Raw genomic sequence first — 12,323 nt, 5'->3', positions numbered from 1 at the left:
ATGATGGTCCCTTCTGACTTTAAAGTCTATAAGTCTATGTGGTGGTCACTGCGGTAAAAAGAAGCCATTTAAAAGTAATTTTTACTCACTTAGACTAAGAATTAAATTAACAAACTTCATTGTCAATCTTTTTCCAATTTAGGATTGAGAATTTTAAAGCTAATTAATTTACTGTATCAGTGGTGGTGAAAGACCCATTATTTTAAAGCAGTTTGCATACGGTAAATATAAAACTGTGAAACGAGGAAGTAAATAGTTTGACATTTATACTTTTGTACCAAATTAAAACACACCAAAGACATTTTTATACATTACAGCTTTTGAATTATTACTTAATATTAACGGTCATCTTTGCTTGCTAGAGAAAAGGGGACTAAACATTTTACAAAAATGCAAACATAAGTATCAAGTAAATTGCTTAATTTATATACATAAAAGTCCTTCCTGTTGAGCAGAACAGACAAAACAAATGAAGGCTCCCAAACGTAGTCATATCTATATCTGAGAATTGGAATATCTGTTCAAGAATTTATTTTCTTAATGCTGAATTATGAGCTGACTACTGACCCACACTGGGCAACATGGATGAATAAGACACATCCTTATTCCTCTCTGTGGGCTACCTGCATCACCAGTCTGTGGAGAGGGGAGGAAGCAACCGTTATAGAGCTGCTACTCCCTCTCCCGAGTAGATGGGTTAGATGGGTTGGGAGTGGGTAGACCCTGGAATCCACCCCACTTATGCACGGGCTAACACGGGTGAGCTGGCATGGAGGAGCAGGTAAAAAAATATACATATATATGGAGATATACCTATCTCATAGAGCTGGAAGCAACCCTGAAAGGTCATTAAGTCCAGCCCCCTGCCTTCACTAGCAGGACCAAGTACTGATTTTGCCCCAGATCCCTAAGTGGTCCCCTTCAAGGATTGAACTCACAACCCTGGGTTTAGTAGGCCAATGCTCAAACCACTGAGCTATCCCTCTCCCACGCTGGTAAGCTGTGTCACATATGTGACAGGAGCATCTCGCTGCCCCCTGGAGCGCAAAGGAAACAGAAACTGAATTTTGAATGTCTGAGTCTGATTCTGGAGCAGTGCAACTATGCATAGCCTCTTATTCAAGGCTTATGGTAACTCCATTATGTAGCCCTTTGCTGTCTAACTCTATTATAAAAACACGTAAATGGGACTTTTTGATGATTTTTAGAATTGTCCATTATACAGTTACTGTAGATTGTTTGCAAGGTACAGCGTGTGATATCTTTATCTATTGTTGTATTATTTATTGTTACAACAGTTTATGTACAATAAATAAATCAGCACCCCTTGTGTTTGCATGATGAAATTATGCAGTTGCATAATTGTTCATTATTCAAAAAAAGTCACATAATTTTGTTCCCAACTCTGAGCTGCTTCTTCAGATGCTTGTCTATATGCATTACAGTCTTGGCGGAGTTCAGATTCTTTTGGCCTGCAGTATCTGTTGGAGCCATGCATGTGCCCTGAAGGTATGCCTACACAGCAACTAGACACCCACGGCTGGCCCGTGCCAGCCAACTTGGGCTCATGGGGGTTGGCCTGCAGAGCTATTTCATTGCTGTATAGACTTCTGGGCTTGGGCTGGAGCCTGGACTTTATGACCCCGCAAGGTAGGAGGGTCGCAGATCTCAGCTCCAGTCCAAGCTCAGTAGTCTATACAGCAATGAAACAGCTCCGTATCCAGAGCCCCGTGAGCCTGAGTCGGCTGACACGGGCCAGCCCTGGGTTTTTCTTGGCTGTGTAGACATATCCATAGTGTCCTCGTGCCTCCCACCAAAGTCATAAAGGATGGAGTCACCCATCCACCCTTCAGTTCCTTTTTACTGCCTGTGCCTGCAAAGTGGAATTCAGGGCTTCTCTCTACATGGAGCTATTTAGGAATAGCTGGCTTTAAATTCAGACCCTGCCTTAATCCAAATTAACTGTCAAGTGCGAACAAGCCCTTACGGACTGTCCAAGCTTCTCACTCACTGTATGATTTCCTTTTTGTGTGTAAATAGTTGTGAATACCTGTAGATAGTTACTTATTTAGGGCACAACTACACTAGAGAGTTTACAGTGGCACAGCTGCACCGATGCAACTTTGCCGCTGTGAGCTCTCTAATGTAGCCACTCTAAGCCAACAGGAGAGAGCTCTCCAGTCTGCTTACCTACTCCAGCCCCCGCGAGTGGCAGAAGGTGTGTTGGCAGGGGAAGCTCTTCCACTGACCTAGTGCTTTCTACAACGATGCTTATGTCAGTGTAACTTCCGTCACTCCAGGTTGTGATTTATATATCTCCCCAAGCGACATAAGTTATGCCAAAATAAGATGTAATGTAACCATACCCTTAGTCTTCACTCATCACTTCTTTCATAGTGTTTCATTTTTTCCTTAAAAATGTTTTTTCTCTGAGACTTCTCTGATACTGGGTCAAGCCTTTATGGGAGAATAAAGAACCCCAGGTTTTAAATGCTGTCTTCCTTGTGAGGCTGTATTGCCCCTTAATATGGGGCACACCAGGTATTTGGGAAAAGGCATGTTCCTGAGAGATATGCCACTTGCAAGAGAACACTCAAGGTGAAAGAGGCTTACTTGAAGTTGTCTTTGCTGGAGAGATCCTTTTTGGAATGGTCGGGACTGAAAATCCTGAATTGTCGTCTTCACAAAGTGCTCCTGACTGTTCTTCCGCTCATAATTCTGAGGGTCATATCTCTCAGAAATCCTCCTCTGTGACTGATAAAACGCCTGGGATCAGTGGATGAAAGGAGTGCTGTTCCCCTCAGTTCCAGGTCATCTTTGCCGGGTTCTAGCTCTAAAATGTAGAAATCCTCTCATTCTGACATAGACAAGGATGGCCCAAGAAGGGTCCCTCTGGCACCCACTCAGGCACCAGGTACCATGTCCCAGTACCAGCTCATTCAGAGCTTCATGTATCGCCTGGTATTGACACTTTGGCACCAAAGCTCCAGGTATTGATCACTTCAGAACCGATGCCTGCTTCCCCTCCTTCTTGTCTGCCTTGCTGGCAGAAGCTGGGCACACCACTATCCCCTCCTGGCAACAAATCCTGCTGGTGAGGGGACTGTAGGTTTCACTGCAAACTCTTAGTTTGAATTATCATATGGGAACCCTTGGAAATTATACCAGAGTGATCATACTTCAGAAGCTTTAGTATGGATAGATCTCTGCTTCACAAGGAGAGAGGGGGAATAGCTCTCTCGTTCCCATTAGGTTCTGGAGGTTCTGGACTATTTTTGCACTCCCTCGGCCCTGTCCCTAGAAGACCCATTACCAGCAAGAAGTGCATTGAGAGGAGACCTCCAAAACCCAGGGAAAAGGCTGCATTTGAGGGCTGCATTTATTTTTGTTTGCTCACACTAGTTAGTCCCTGCCTACTGATGACCATAATGTTTATATTTTGCAGCTTTTTGTATATTGTGTACTAAAAAATAAATACAAAGTAGAAGTTTATTAAAACACTTGGGATGGCCAGGGAATCTTTTTCTGGCAAATGCACTGTGATGTAATATATGCAGTTTTTATGCCTATGACATATTTTGAACTTTTCTTCTCTTTTTTCCCCCTGCCCAGGAAGGCCAGTCAGATATTTTGTACACATTTTGGACTGCAGTAACTCAGACTCTTTCCTCTCAATTTCAGATAGCAACAGACTGTAAGTGTTGTATTTAACATGTGTGATTTGTGATGTCTTCTAGAGTTAGTTTGAAAATATGTCAATTCAATAAACCTTTGCTTGTAATTTCCAGCTATCAGATCTGCAGCTGTGGTTTCTCCTGTTACTCTTCATACATATATTTTCATAACTGAGGATAGATGTATTTATGATCATCACACTTTTCCCCAGACTTTTATTGTGCATTTAGGAAGATATGTACTTTGCTTTATTTAACATTCCTCATCCAATATAAAAATATCCTTTTTTTGACAATGGCATGGTGAAGGGGGGAAATTTGTGGAATAACAGATTATAATTCCAGAGGCCAAAAGTGAATAGGTCAGCCAAAACCATAAACATTAACCTAATTAAAAGAGCAATTATTTTATTATTGTGCTCTTGGATGCTGAGCAATCTTGAAAATCTGGCCACTTGCATTATGTACCTAAAGCAAAGCTGAGCTTTTTTGTAATTCTTGGTGAGGTATTCTGAATACACATGCAAAATATGCTGTACAAATATCATGCTAAATCAAGGAAGAGTCATAAACATTGTTGCCAGTAAATAACAGTGCAACATGCAACTGGCTGAATTGTCAAAGTTAAGTACTTGGGATGCAGTCACAAAAATACCCTTTACACTCATGTGAAGTTTGAAAATCCCCAATCTTGGTACTGTACATACGAATGAGGTGCAACATGCATATGCTTATCTCTGTGGGCTCAGTCGTTATGATATCCCTTTAAAAAATTGGGCCTACGATGTTCTATAGCAGTATTATTAATTTGAGGAAGTAGCTGCTTGGTTTCTGTTCAGGAGTTGCTAAGTAACTTGGTGATTCCTGAAGGAAATGTATTCAACTATATTAAAAACTGTTTTGTTTTATAGATTGTCTTATATGTTACCTTTAACACAGTTACCTAGGTTCGTATGATCCAGCAAATATAGGAGTCTCGTGCTTAAACTTAAGCATGTGCATAAGTGTTTGCAGGATAGGGCCTAAGACTGTAAAACCGTGACAGCAAGAGGCACAATTTTTATTTCAACATTGAGGTAACTTTTCTATCCTGTCAGCAATTTAGAACACAGTTATTAATCAAAACACCACTGTTTTGCTACTTACACTCGTTAGTTATTTTTAAATAAAAGTTTGGTGAAAGTAGGATGTTTATGCTGCAAATGCTGTTCTGTTTTTTTCAGTATATGTGAGTTTTCAGGCAATGATGCATGCAATATGTAGTCATTTTGGTTTTTTTACATATTTTTGTTTACAGAAAACTGCATATTTAACATTGAAAAGTGCAAAGAACTCCAAAAGTCTTGAATATTTTTTTTAAACTAAAGGCAGAAGCACTTTTCACCAAAGTGTTTTTAAAAAGAAGAATGGCTTTTAAAGCAGCATGTGAAATAAAATGGGACAGCAAAAAGCCCATACCTTTTTAGGGGAAACCAAGGCCGAACAAATTTCTTGACTTCTGCCCCCAGGGATAGGAGATGTTTAGTAACTTGTAATAGTCAGCTATGTTTTTTTACTTTTGTATGTGTAGAGTAGGGGCTAGATCTTGATCCCACTGACATAAATCATAAAACTCATGTTTGCGTCAGTGGGAGCAAGACTGGGCCATTAGGCGTAGAGAAGAAAATAAATGTGTGACAAAGTATAAACAATAAAAGAATAACAGTCCAGCACCTATTTTTGTGCTGTGGGGAAAAATTATTACAGACATCAGCTCACCACAATGAAATATCCAATTACTATGGAAATAAAAAATATGGACCTTACAATGGTTAAAATGAAAAATGTATATGAGTAAAAAGAATGGTTCAGATGGTGAAGTGTAAAGGTGCGAATGGATGAACTGAAGCATATGTTCAGACCCTGAAGGCCACCATATTAAAGGGCCAATTTTCTACTCACCTAAAACATGATGGTGGAATCCCTAAAGTCAGGTGGTGTCAGAGCACAGATATCATCAACCTTTTTTTTTAAACCGTTCTAAATTTGTTTCACTTTCCACTTTTTGTGGCATGATTTCCAGGGCTGAAAATAACACAGCTCGTGTTATCATTCTTTATTTGACAAACGTGCAGTTGTTTTTTAATCTTCTTTAAAAAAAAAGTAGCATGTGTAAAAGCAGAACACTTCAGATATTTAAATCTGAAGAGCTTCTCCCACCAGATTGTAACAATAACTTTAAGGTTTGTTAAAGATTTGGGCCTACTTCAAGTTATCTGTGTCCCTTTAAATATGTGCCTTGAAAATGAAACAAAAGTATAGATTTTTCCATTGCAAAACTATCATTGAAAAATGCTTTAGATATATACAACTTAGCATACTGTTGCGCTTGATAAATAGTAACAGTAATAAAATAATAATTTGGTCATGAAATGCCATATAACAAAGCTGAGATGATTATTGTACAAGGCAAGGTTTTTATGTTCAAGGTTCAGATTGTGGAGGGATGCATTACAGTGTTTTAGACACTTTTATATTTGTCACTTGCATATACTGTGATAGTGATATTAATTGTAGATATAGTAATACTTCAGTTTTATTGTATAGGAATGTACCAATTTAAGTGCTAAGATCCATGTTATTCATTTTTATCAAAGAGGCTAGTTTGGAAGATCATAATGAATGCTGTTTATTGTTTTGTTTTACAGCTTCTGTGTTTTTGAAGCAAGCTTTTGAAGGAGAATACCCTAAATTACTGAGACTTTATAATGACTTGTGGAAGCGCCTACAACAATACAGTCAAAATATTCAAAGAAATTTTAATGCAAGTGGAAATACAGATCTCTTTGCTGAACTGCAACAGATGGAAGAAGATACACATGACATTTTCATGCAAAAGAAACAGGATTATGAGTATGTTTAGCACAAACTGCTGTATCCAACGAGATAACTATACAATCCTAGAGCCATAGGGCTTGTCTGCATGGTGCAGCAAAACACACCGGAGGGCTGTGATATGTAAAGTGTTCTAACGTGTTGTGCTCTAACTGTCCCATGTAGACCCTGCTGGCATACTTTAAAATGTGCCTGTGCACATAAACTAGGCACCTTTCAGAGTGCGCCAGCAGAGTCTACTTGGGGCAGTTAAAGTGCAACACATTAGAGCATTTTACCAATCACACTCCTCTAATGCACTTTGCCGGCACCCATCCTGCAACAAGGGAGTTTTTTTAGACAAGAACTCAGGGTTTTTCAGCTTCACAAAGCAGGAAATCCTCTGCAGGAGAGCTAGAATTTTAAGGGCTTTTTCAGCAGTCTTTCTATCAAATGGTGTGTGTATATGTGTGTGTGTGTGTGTGTGTGTGTGTGTGTGTGTGTGTGTGTGTGTTTTAAATAAAATGAAGACACATTAAGGTTCATGTTTTTGATCTGTGTCAGTACTTTGTAGCTAGTTTTGTCTTTACATCTGTGTATAGCTGTAGACAGCAAATAGGAATTATTAAAAGTCACCATTTGCCTATCTGGTGCAAATGCAATTACTGTAGTGTCTTCCTGTATTTTGTGGTACCACAATCACTACAGAGTGGCAGATACTCAGTTCCTAATGATTCTCACCATATCTGTTTTATATTCTAGAATGTACATGATTTTCCTGTTAAATATGGAGAAGATTAGGTTTGACACTGGTGAATAAATCTATTATGACTTATGAGCAAAAGGATAAATATGTCGGATAAGATTTTTAAAAGTGCTGTGCATGGGCATAACTATACTCGGATTGAAGTCAATGGGAGTTTTGCCATTGGCTTCAGTGAAAGCAAGAAAAGTCAGTGCTAAACCCTTTTGAAAATCCCACCCTACACATTTATCCTATCGTTCCTAAGTATAAAAGTCATAATTCCCCTGGTAGAGTTTACATAGTAGCTACTATTGAATCATTTTCACTAACCGGAATTGTAATGATGGAAGTATATTAAATGTAGTTTTAAAATTTAATATTGAAGCCAGCACAAAAATGGTCGTTTCTCCCTGGTGTTTTATACAGGTAGCTCCACGTGAGAGGAGAATTTTTTAGCATATTCTGGGTGGGGCTCAGGCCATCTGTTATGAGATATGTGGTGTCAAACAAAGGCTCTGATCCCACTTTTGGAACACTTTCCTAATGTTGTATATCTCAAGAATAACATGATTTAGGTACACCAAAGTTGTTTCATACAACAGGCCTCAGGGGGAGCTAGTGCACAGGGAGGCTATGTAGGGAGGCTAACTGAACAGTTATTTACTTCAATGGAAAAAATAACTCCTGGGCAGTACATATAGTTCTGGCTCCTGCAGAGTTTATAAGCTCCAGAGGAGTCCCAGCCTCAACTTGCTACTATATATTTCAACTTTAGAAAATGATAATGCTGTTTTATGCCCACAGTTCAGAAAAAGCCTTGAAAGACTCATTGCAACCTTATGAAGCTGCTTATTTGTCAAAGTCATTATCTCGACTCTTTGACCCCATCAACCTTGTATTTCCCCCTGGGGGTTGGAATCCTCCTTCCACTGATGAACTTGACAGCATCATTAAAACTATAGCAAGGTAAGTGGTTGTAATATATTGCAACATGTAATCTGCACCATGTCTTTTTATTTTCTACATTAAAATTTTGGAAATGAAGCTTCATTAACAGTAAATGTTTGATTCCCCTTTAATTATAGAAGTTATTAGCACTGAAATTAAATCAGGGTTCATCTTTTGAATTTTGTTGTGCAGGAGTAATTCTGAAATATTCATATGGGGTCTGCTCTCTGCAAGCATGCACATAAGTAATGTTATTCACATGATTGTGCTTAAAATGCAGTAAAAAAGAGACATTTTAAATCTAGTGTAAATGTGTTACAACTACATTATTCTGAATGTATCAAAGGGAAGATGATATTTGCTTGGCTATAAATTAAATCTCCGATTAAAACAATCTGTTGCATAAAGAATGAAATGACAAGAATAGTAGATGAAGAGGAATATCCCAGTTAGAAAAAGTAAATTGAAATGTTTAAATCACAAATGGAACATTTTCATTAATCCCTGATTTCAGTGTTTTAGTCTATTTAGCAAGGACTGGTCCAAACACTAGCATGAATAGATAGCATTCTATGTAATTTACTGGATGTGTTAATATTATGAAAAATGTTGAACTCTTACTGCTCTTGTTGACTTCAGTGGGAATTACAGGTGCTCATCTCATTTTAGGGTTTGGACCAGTCATACTCAGACTTCAGTGGTTCAGGAGCCAAATTAGCAATCAACATTACCCAAAAGAGCCACAGTAAACCACACAGTGTTTTAATATAATGTGCTGCAAAGAGCCACTTGCGGCTCCCTGACTCGGTATTGCTGGTTTGGACTGTACTGCACATATTTATGGGCCCTGATGCCCCATCTTGCAGAGGAAGTAGGGGAACTTCACAAAGGGCAGGAAAACTGAGTTGTCTAGCTAGTGAAGTTTAGGGCCCTGTGAAGTTCTCTAAGGTTGAGGCTTCCCAATTCTGTGAATCCTCACATCTCCCTCAGTGCTTGGAGGATTACCTCTGGCAGCATGACCCATAGGAGGATAATGCTGCTTGGATAGCTATCTCTATTCTTGCCCCCAAATTTCTGCAGAGCGCCTTGTAGATGGAGCCCTAGCAGATGGATGTCTGTGGGGTTCTGGGAACGTGAGGGAAATAGTGCTGAGGAGTTAGCGCTCATCCTCCTGACAGGGATTCCCCAGGGAGTGATTTGGACCATAATTTCTTGTTGTTTTCTTCAGTTTGTTGCCGTCCATCTATTTTGGGGTCCCTTGTACTGCATATTGTGCTTACAATAAAGCCTATTAGTTGTGACAAACAAAGCACCTTGGAATCTCTGCATAGTTTACTCCCTAGCCTCATTGGTGAATGACTCTGTGCTTGCCTCTACCAAATTCTGCTTGCCAAGCAATGCATTGAAGTCAATACTTTGAACCCAAGGGGAATAATATCATTTTAGCATACACGCTGCAGTACCACGTTTACTCACTGTGAGTTCTTTCTTAGCATCAGAATAGGAAGTGATACACTCAGCTCATAAAATTCCTGAATAGATTTGTTAAACAGTAAATTGAACCATTGTGCCTCATAGAATTTTGGTTGTATATACTATTCTCCTCAAAGTTGACATACCATGTTACTAGTTATTAATAGTTAATTTGTTACAATTTGGACTATTTAGTTTTAATTAATATCTATCACCTTTGTTTCTAGTGAGCTAAATGTGGCTGCTGTGGACCCAAACCTCAGTTTAGCTGTTTCAAAAAATGTGGCAAAGACCATACAACTATATGGTGTAAAGTCTGAGCAGCTTGTAAGTCATTTTTCAATTTCTAAAGAATGTTGTTTTTAAAGATATGATGTTTTCTTTTTGTCACAGATTTATTAAAATAACAGCACCGGAATCCTAGTACATAAAACTATTGAATACACTTTCCATTGTATTGAATGCATTTTGAGTTAAATTCTGCTCTTGGGTACACCCATGGAGACCCATTGACTGCAGTGGGATTTGTGTGTATGTAAGTCAAAGCAGAACTTGCCCTGTTGACTATAAACTGAAATTTCAGGATTTTAGTTGTTTTGCAGTGGAATTAAAATAATTAAAATTTAGTGTAATAGCTACTAACGCTTGATGGTCTGTCTGTTATATAATACCTCTTATTTGTTATATTCAAATCCTAGTACATGCAAATAAAGATTTCAGTTTGGGACCCTTATTTGGATCAAAATTCGGGCATATTTTTCACATATGTGTATTTAAATGGTGCTCAGTTTTGAGCTTGTTTACTGTCATGTCACACATTCCTGACCATTTGCCACGCACTGCTACCTAGCGTGAAATTGAACAGAACAGTAGAGCAGCAAGAAACCAACATTTGGAAGTATAGTGATTGGAATTGTAATAGGAACCATTTTGCTTTTTTAAATATATGTACAATTTCCCCATGATTTCTGATGTCAGTGTTTTCATACTTTTGTTGCGAACATCAGTTTAAATTTTAAAAAACCTTCTTCCTGCAATAGGAAAACTTTTATACACAATGTAAGTGGCTGTTTTGGTTATTTACATGTGTTAATGAGGTATTTTCTTAAACAGCTGTAGTTCTGAAGGCAGGATCAGATTTCACTGAAATTCAAGTACTGTACTATAATGTTCATTCAGTAATAGAAACTTGGTAGTGGATGCCTGCTGATACTGTTACACAGCAATTTACTATAAAATAGCTCTGCTATTGGGGTTCTGTTTACCTTCAGGCATGTACTGTACTTGAATGGGCTGTAAAAAATTGAAAAGCATTGGTAAATATTTTGGTTGCCAAGTGACAATTTCTACTGAATGCTTTACATCAGGGTTTCCCAAAGTGTGGGCTGGGCAACCTCAAGGAGAGTGAAGAGGCATGGTAGGGGAGAGGTCCATGGCAGGTCATGAAGAAAATCTAACATTTTGAAAATAATTAATACACTTAAATGATTTTTTAAATTGATACACAACATAAAGCCCTGTAATGGGACCTCCCTTTAAAGCCACTGTGTTCTGATTTTATAACTCCAGCTAGATTGTCAGTGCATATTAGTGCAAGAAGTAGGTTGCAAATAAAACAGCAAACTTGTACCTATGTATGTGTGCCTGGATTTAACTGTTACAATACAGCACAAGCCATATTAACAATATCACTTACTGATATAGTTGGGGTTGGTCCTGATTTGAGCAGGGGATTGGACCAGATGACCTCCTGAGTTCTCTTCCAACCTTAATATTCTATGATTCTATGTACAACACAAAATACCTATGCCCACATCACTGATCTGGACACCAGACATGTCAGCTGCAAACAGGCACTGTGCCTCCCCTGACAATATTTCACGCCGCCCAGTCTTCGTTGGAGCTCATTTCTGACTGAGTTATTCAGAAAATGGATCATTTTGTGCCTAGTAAAGCAGCATGTTGTTCCAAAGACAACTCAGAGGGAAAAAAAGAAAATGCAAAAGTATGCTAATATGTGGCTTTGCATCAATTAGTTTGAAACCAGACTGTGTTCTGAAGTGCTAGGTGAGAGGGCATGAAGCCTTCAACTTTGTTGCTATATCTTGCAACCGAGCATTCATCATGGGAAGATAAATCCGAGGAGTTTTAGGGGAACAAACTGGAAACCTTGAAAAATCAAGAGATCTGATTTACTCATAAAGCAATTAAAGGAGTGAACTTCACTAAATTCTTGACTCTTTGCATTGTTCTGTGTTGACATGGGTTTCCTTCACGAGCAATTCCTTGTGAGATGTCTCACATGAATTAAGAGCAGAAGTACAGATTAATTAATTGACTCTGAATTAAGAGCAGAAGTACAGATTTCCACAGTGATCATCCATCTTCACTTGCTAATACCTTTTGATATAATTCATGTTGGGCGGCACACTCAGTCAGCCTGGCTGACATTATTGGGTACTAAAATGATCTGAACTCTTCTCTCCAGAGCTGGAAATAGGAATTTTCTGTTTGTGCACAATAGAGTAGGAAAGTTAATCAGAAAATCTGGTAGTTGTATTTCCTGAGCACAGAGAGGAAACTTTTAGTCATTTCCTGTTGTTTTAGACTTCAAGGAACTGAGGAGCTGG

At 38.6% G+C, this 12,323-nt stretch overlaps 1 protein-coding gene across 1 annotated transcript in view; it reads left to right on the top strand.

Annotated features, from left to right (window-relative positions):
- Positions 1–12,323, top strand: part of COG5 (component of oligomeric golgi complex 5) — a 329,906-nt gene that overhangs the window by 253,617 nt on the left and 63,966 nt on the right. Inside the window, exons 11-14 of the mRNA XM_054018595.1 lie at positions 3,613–3,694; positions 6,362–6,566; positions 8,077–8,238; positions 9,921–10,020. Of these exons, the coding sequence (XP_053874570.1) occupies positions 3,613–3,694; positions 6,362–6,566; positions 8,077–8,238; positions 9,921–10,020 (549 nt within the window). The remainder of the gene's footprint in view (positions 1–3,612; positions 3,695–6,361; positions 6,567–8,076; positions 8,239–9,920; positions 10,021–12,323) is intronic.

Source organism: Malaclemys terrapin, chromosome 1 (genome assembly GCF_027887155.1).
Source record: "Malaclemys terrapin pileata isolate rMalTer1 chromosome 1, rMalTer1.hap1, whole genome shotgun sequence".
Lineage (NCBI taxonomy): Eukaryota > Metazoa > Chordata > Testudines > Emydidae > Malaclemys > Malaclemys terrapin.
Note: the sequence above shows the minus strand (reverse complement) of the source record. Positions and strands in the feature narration are given on the sequence as shown.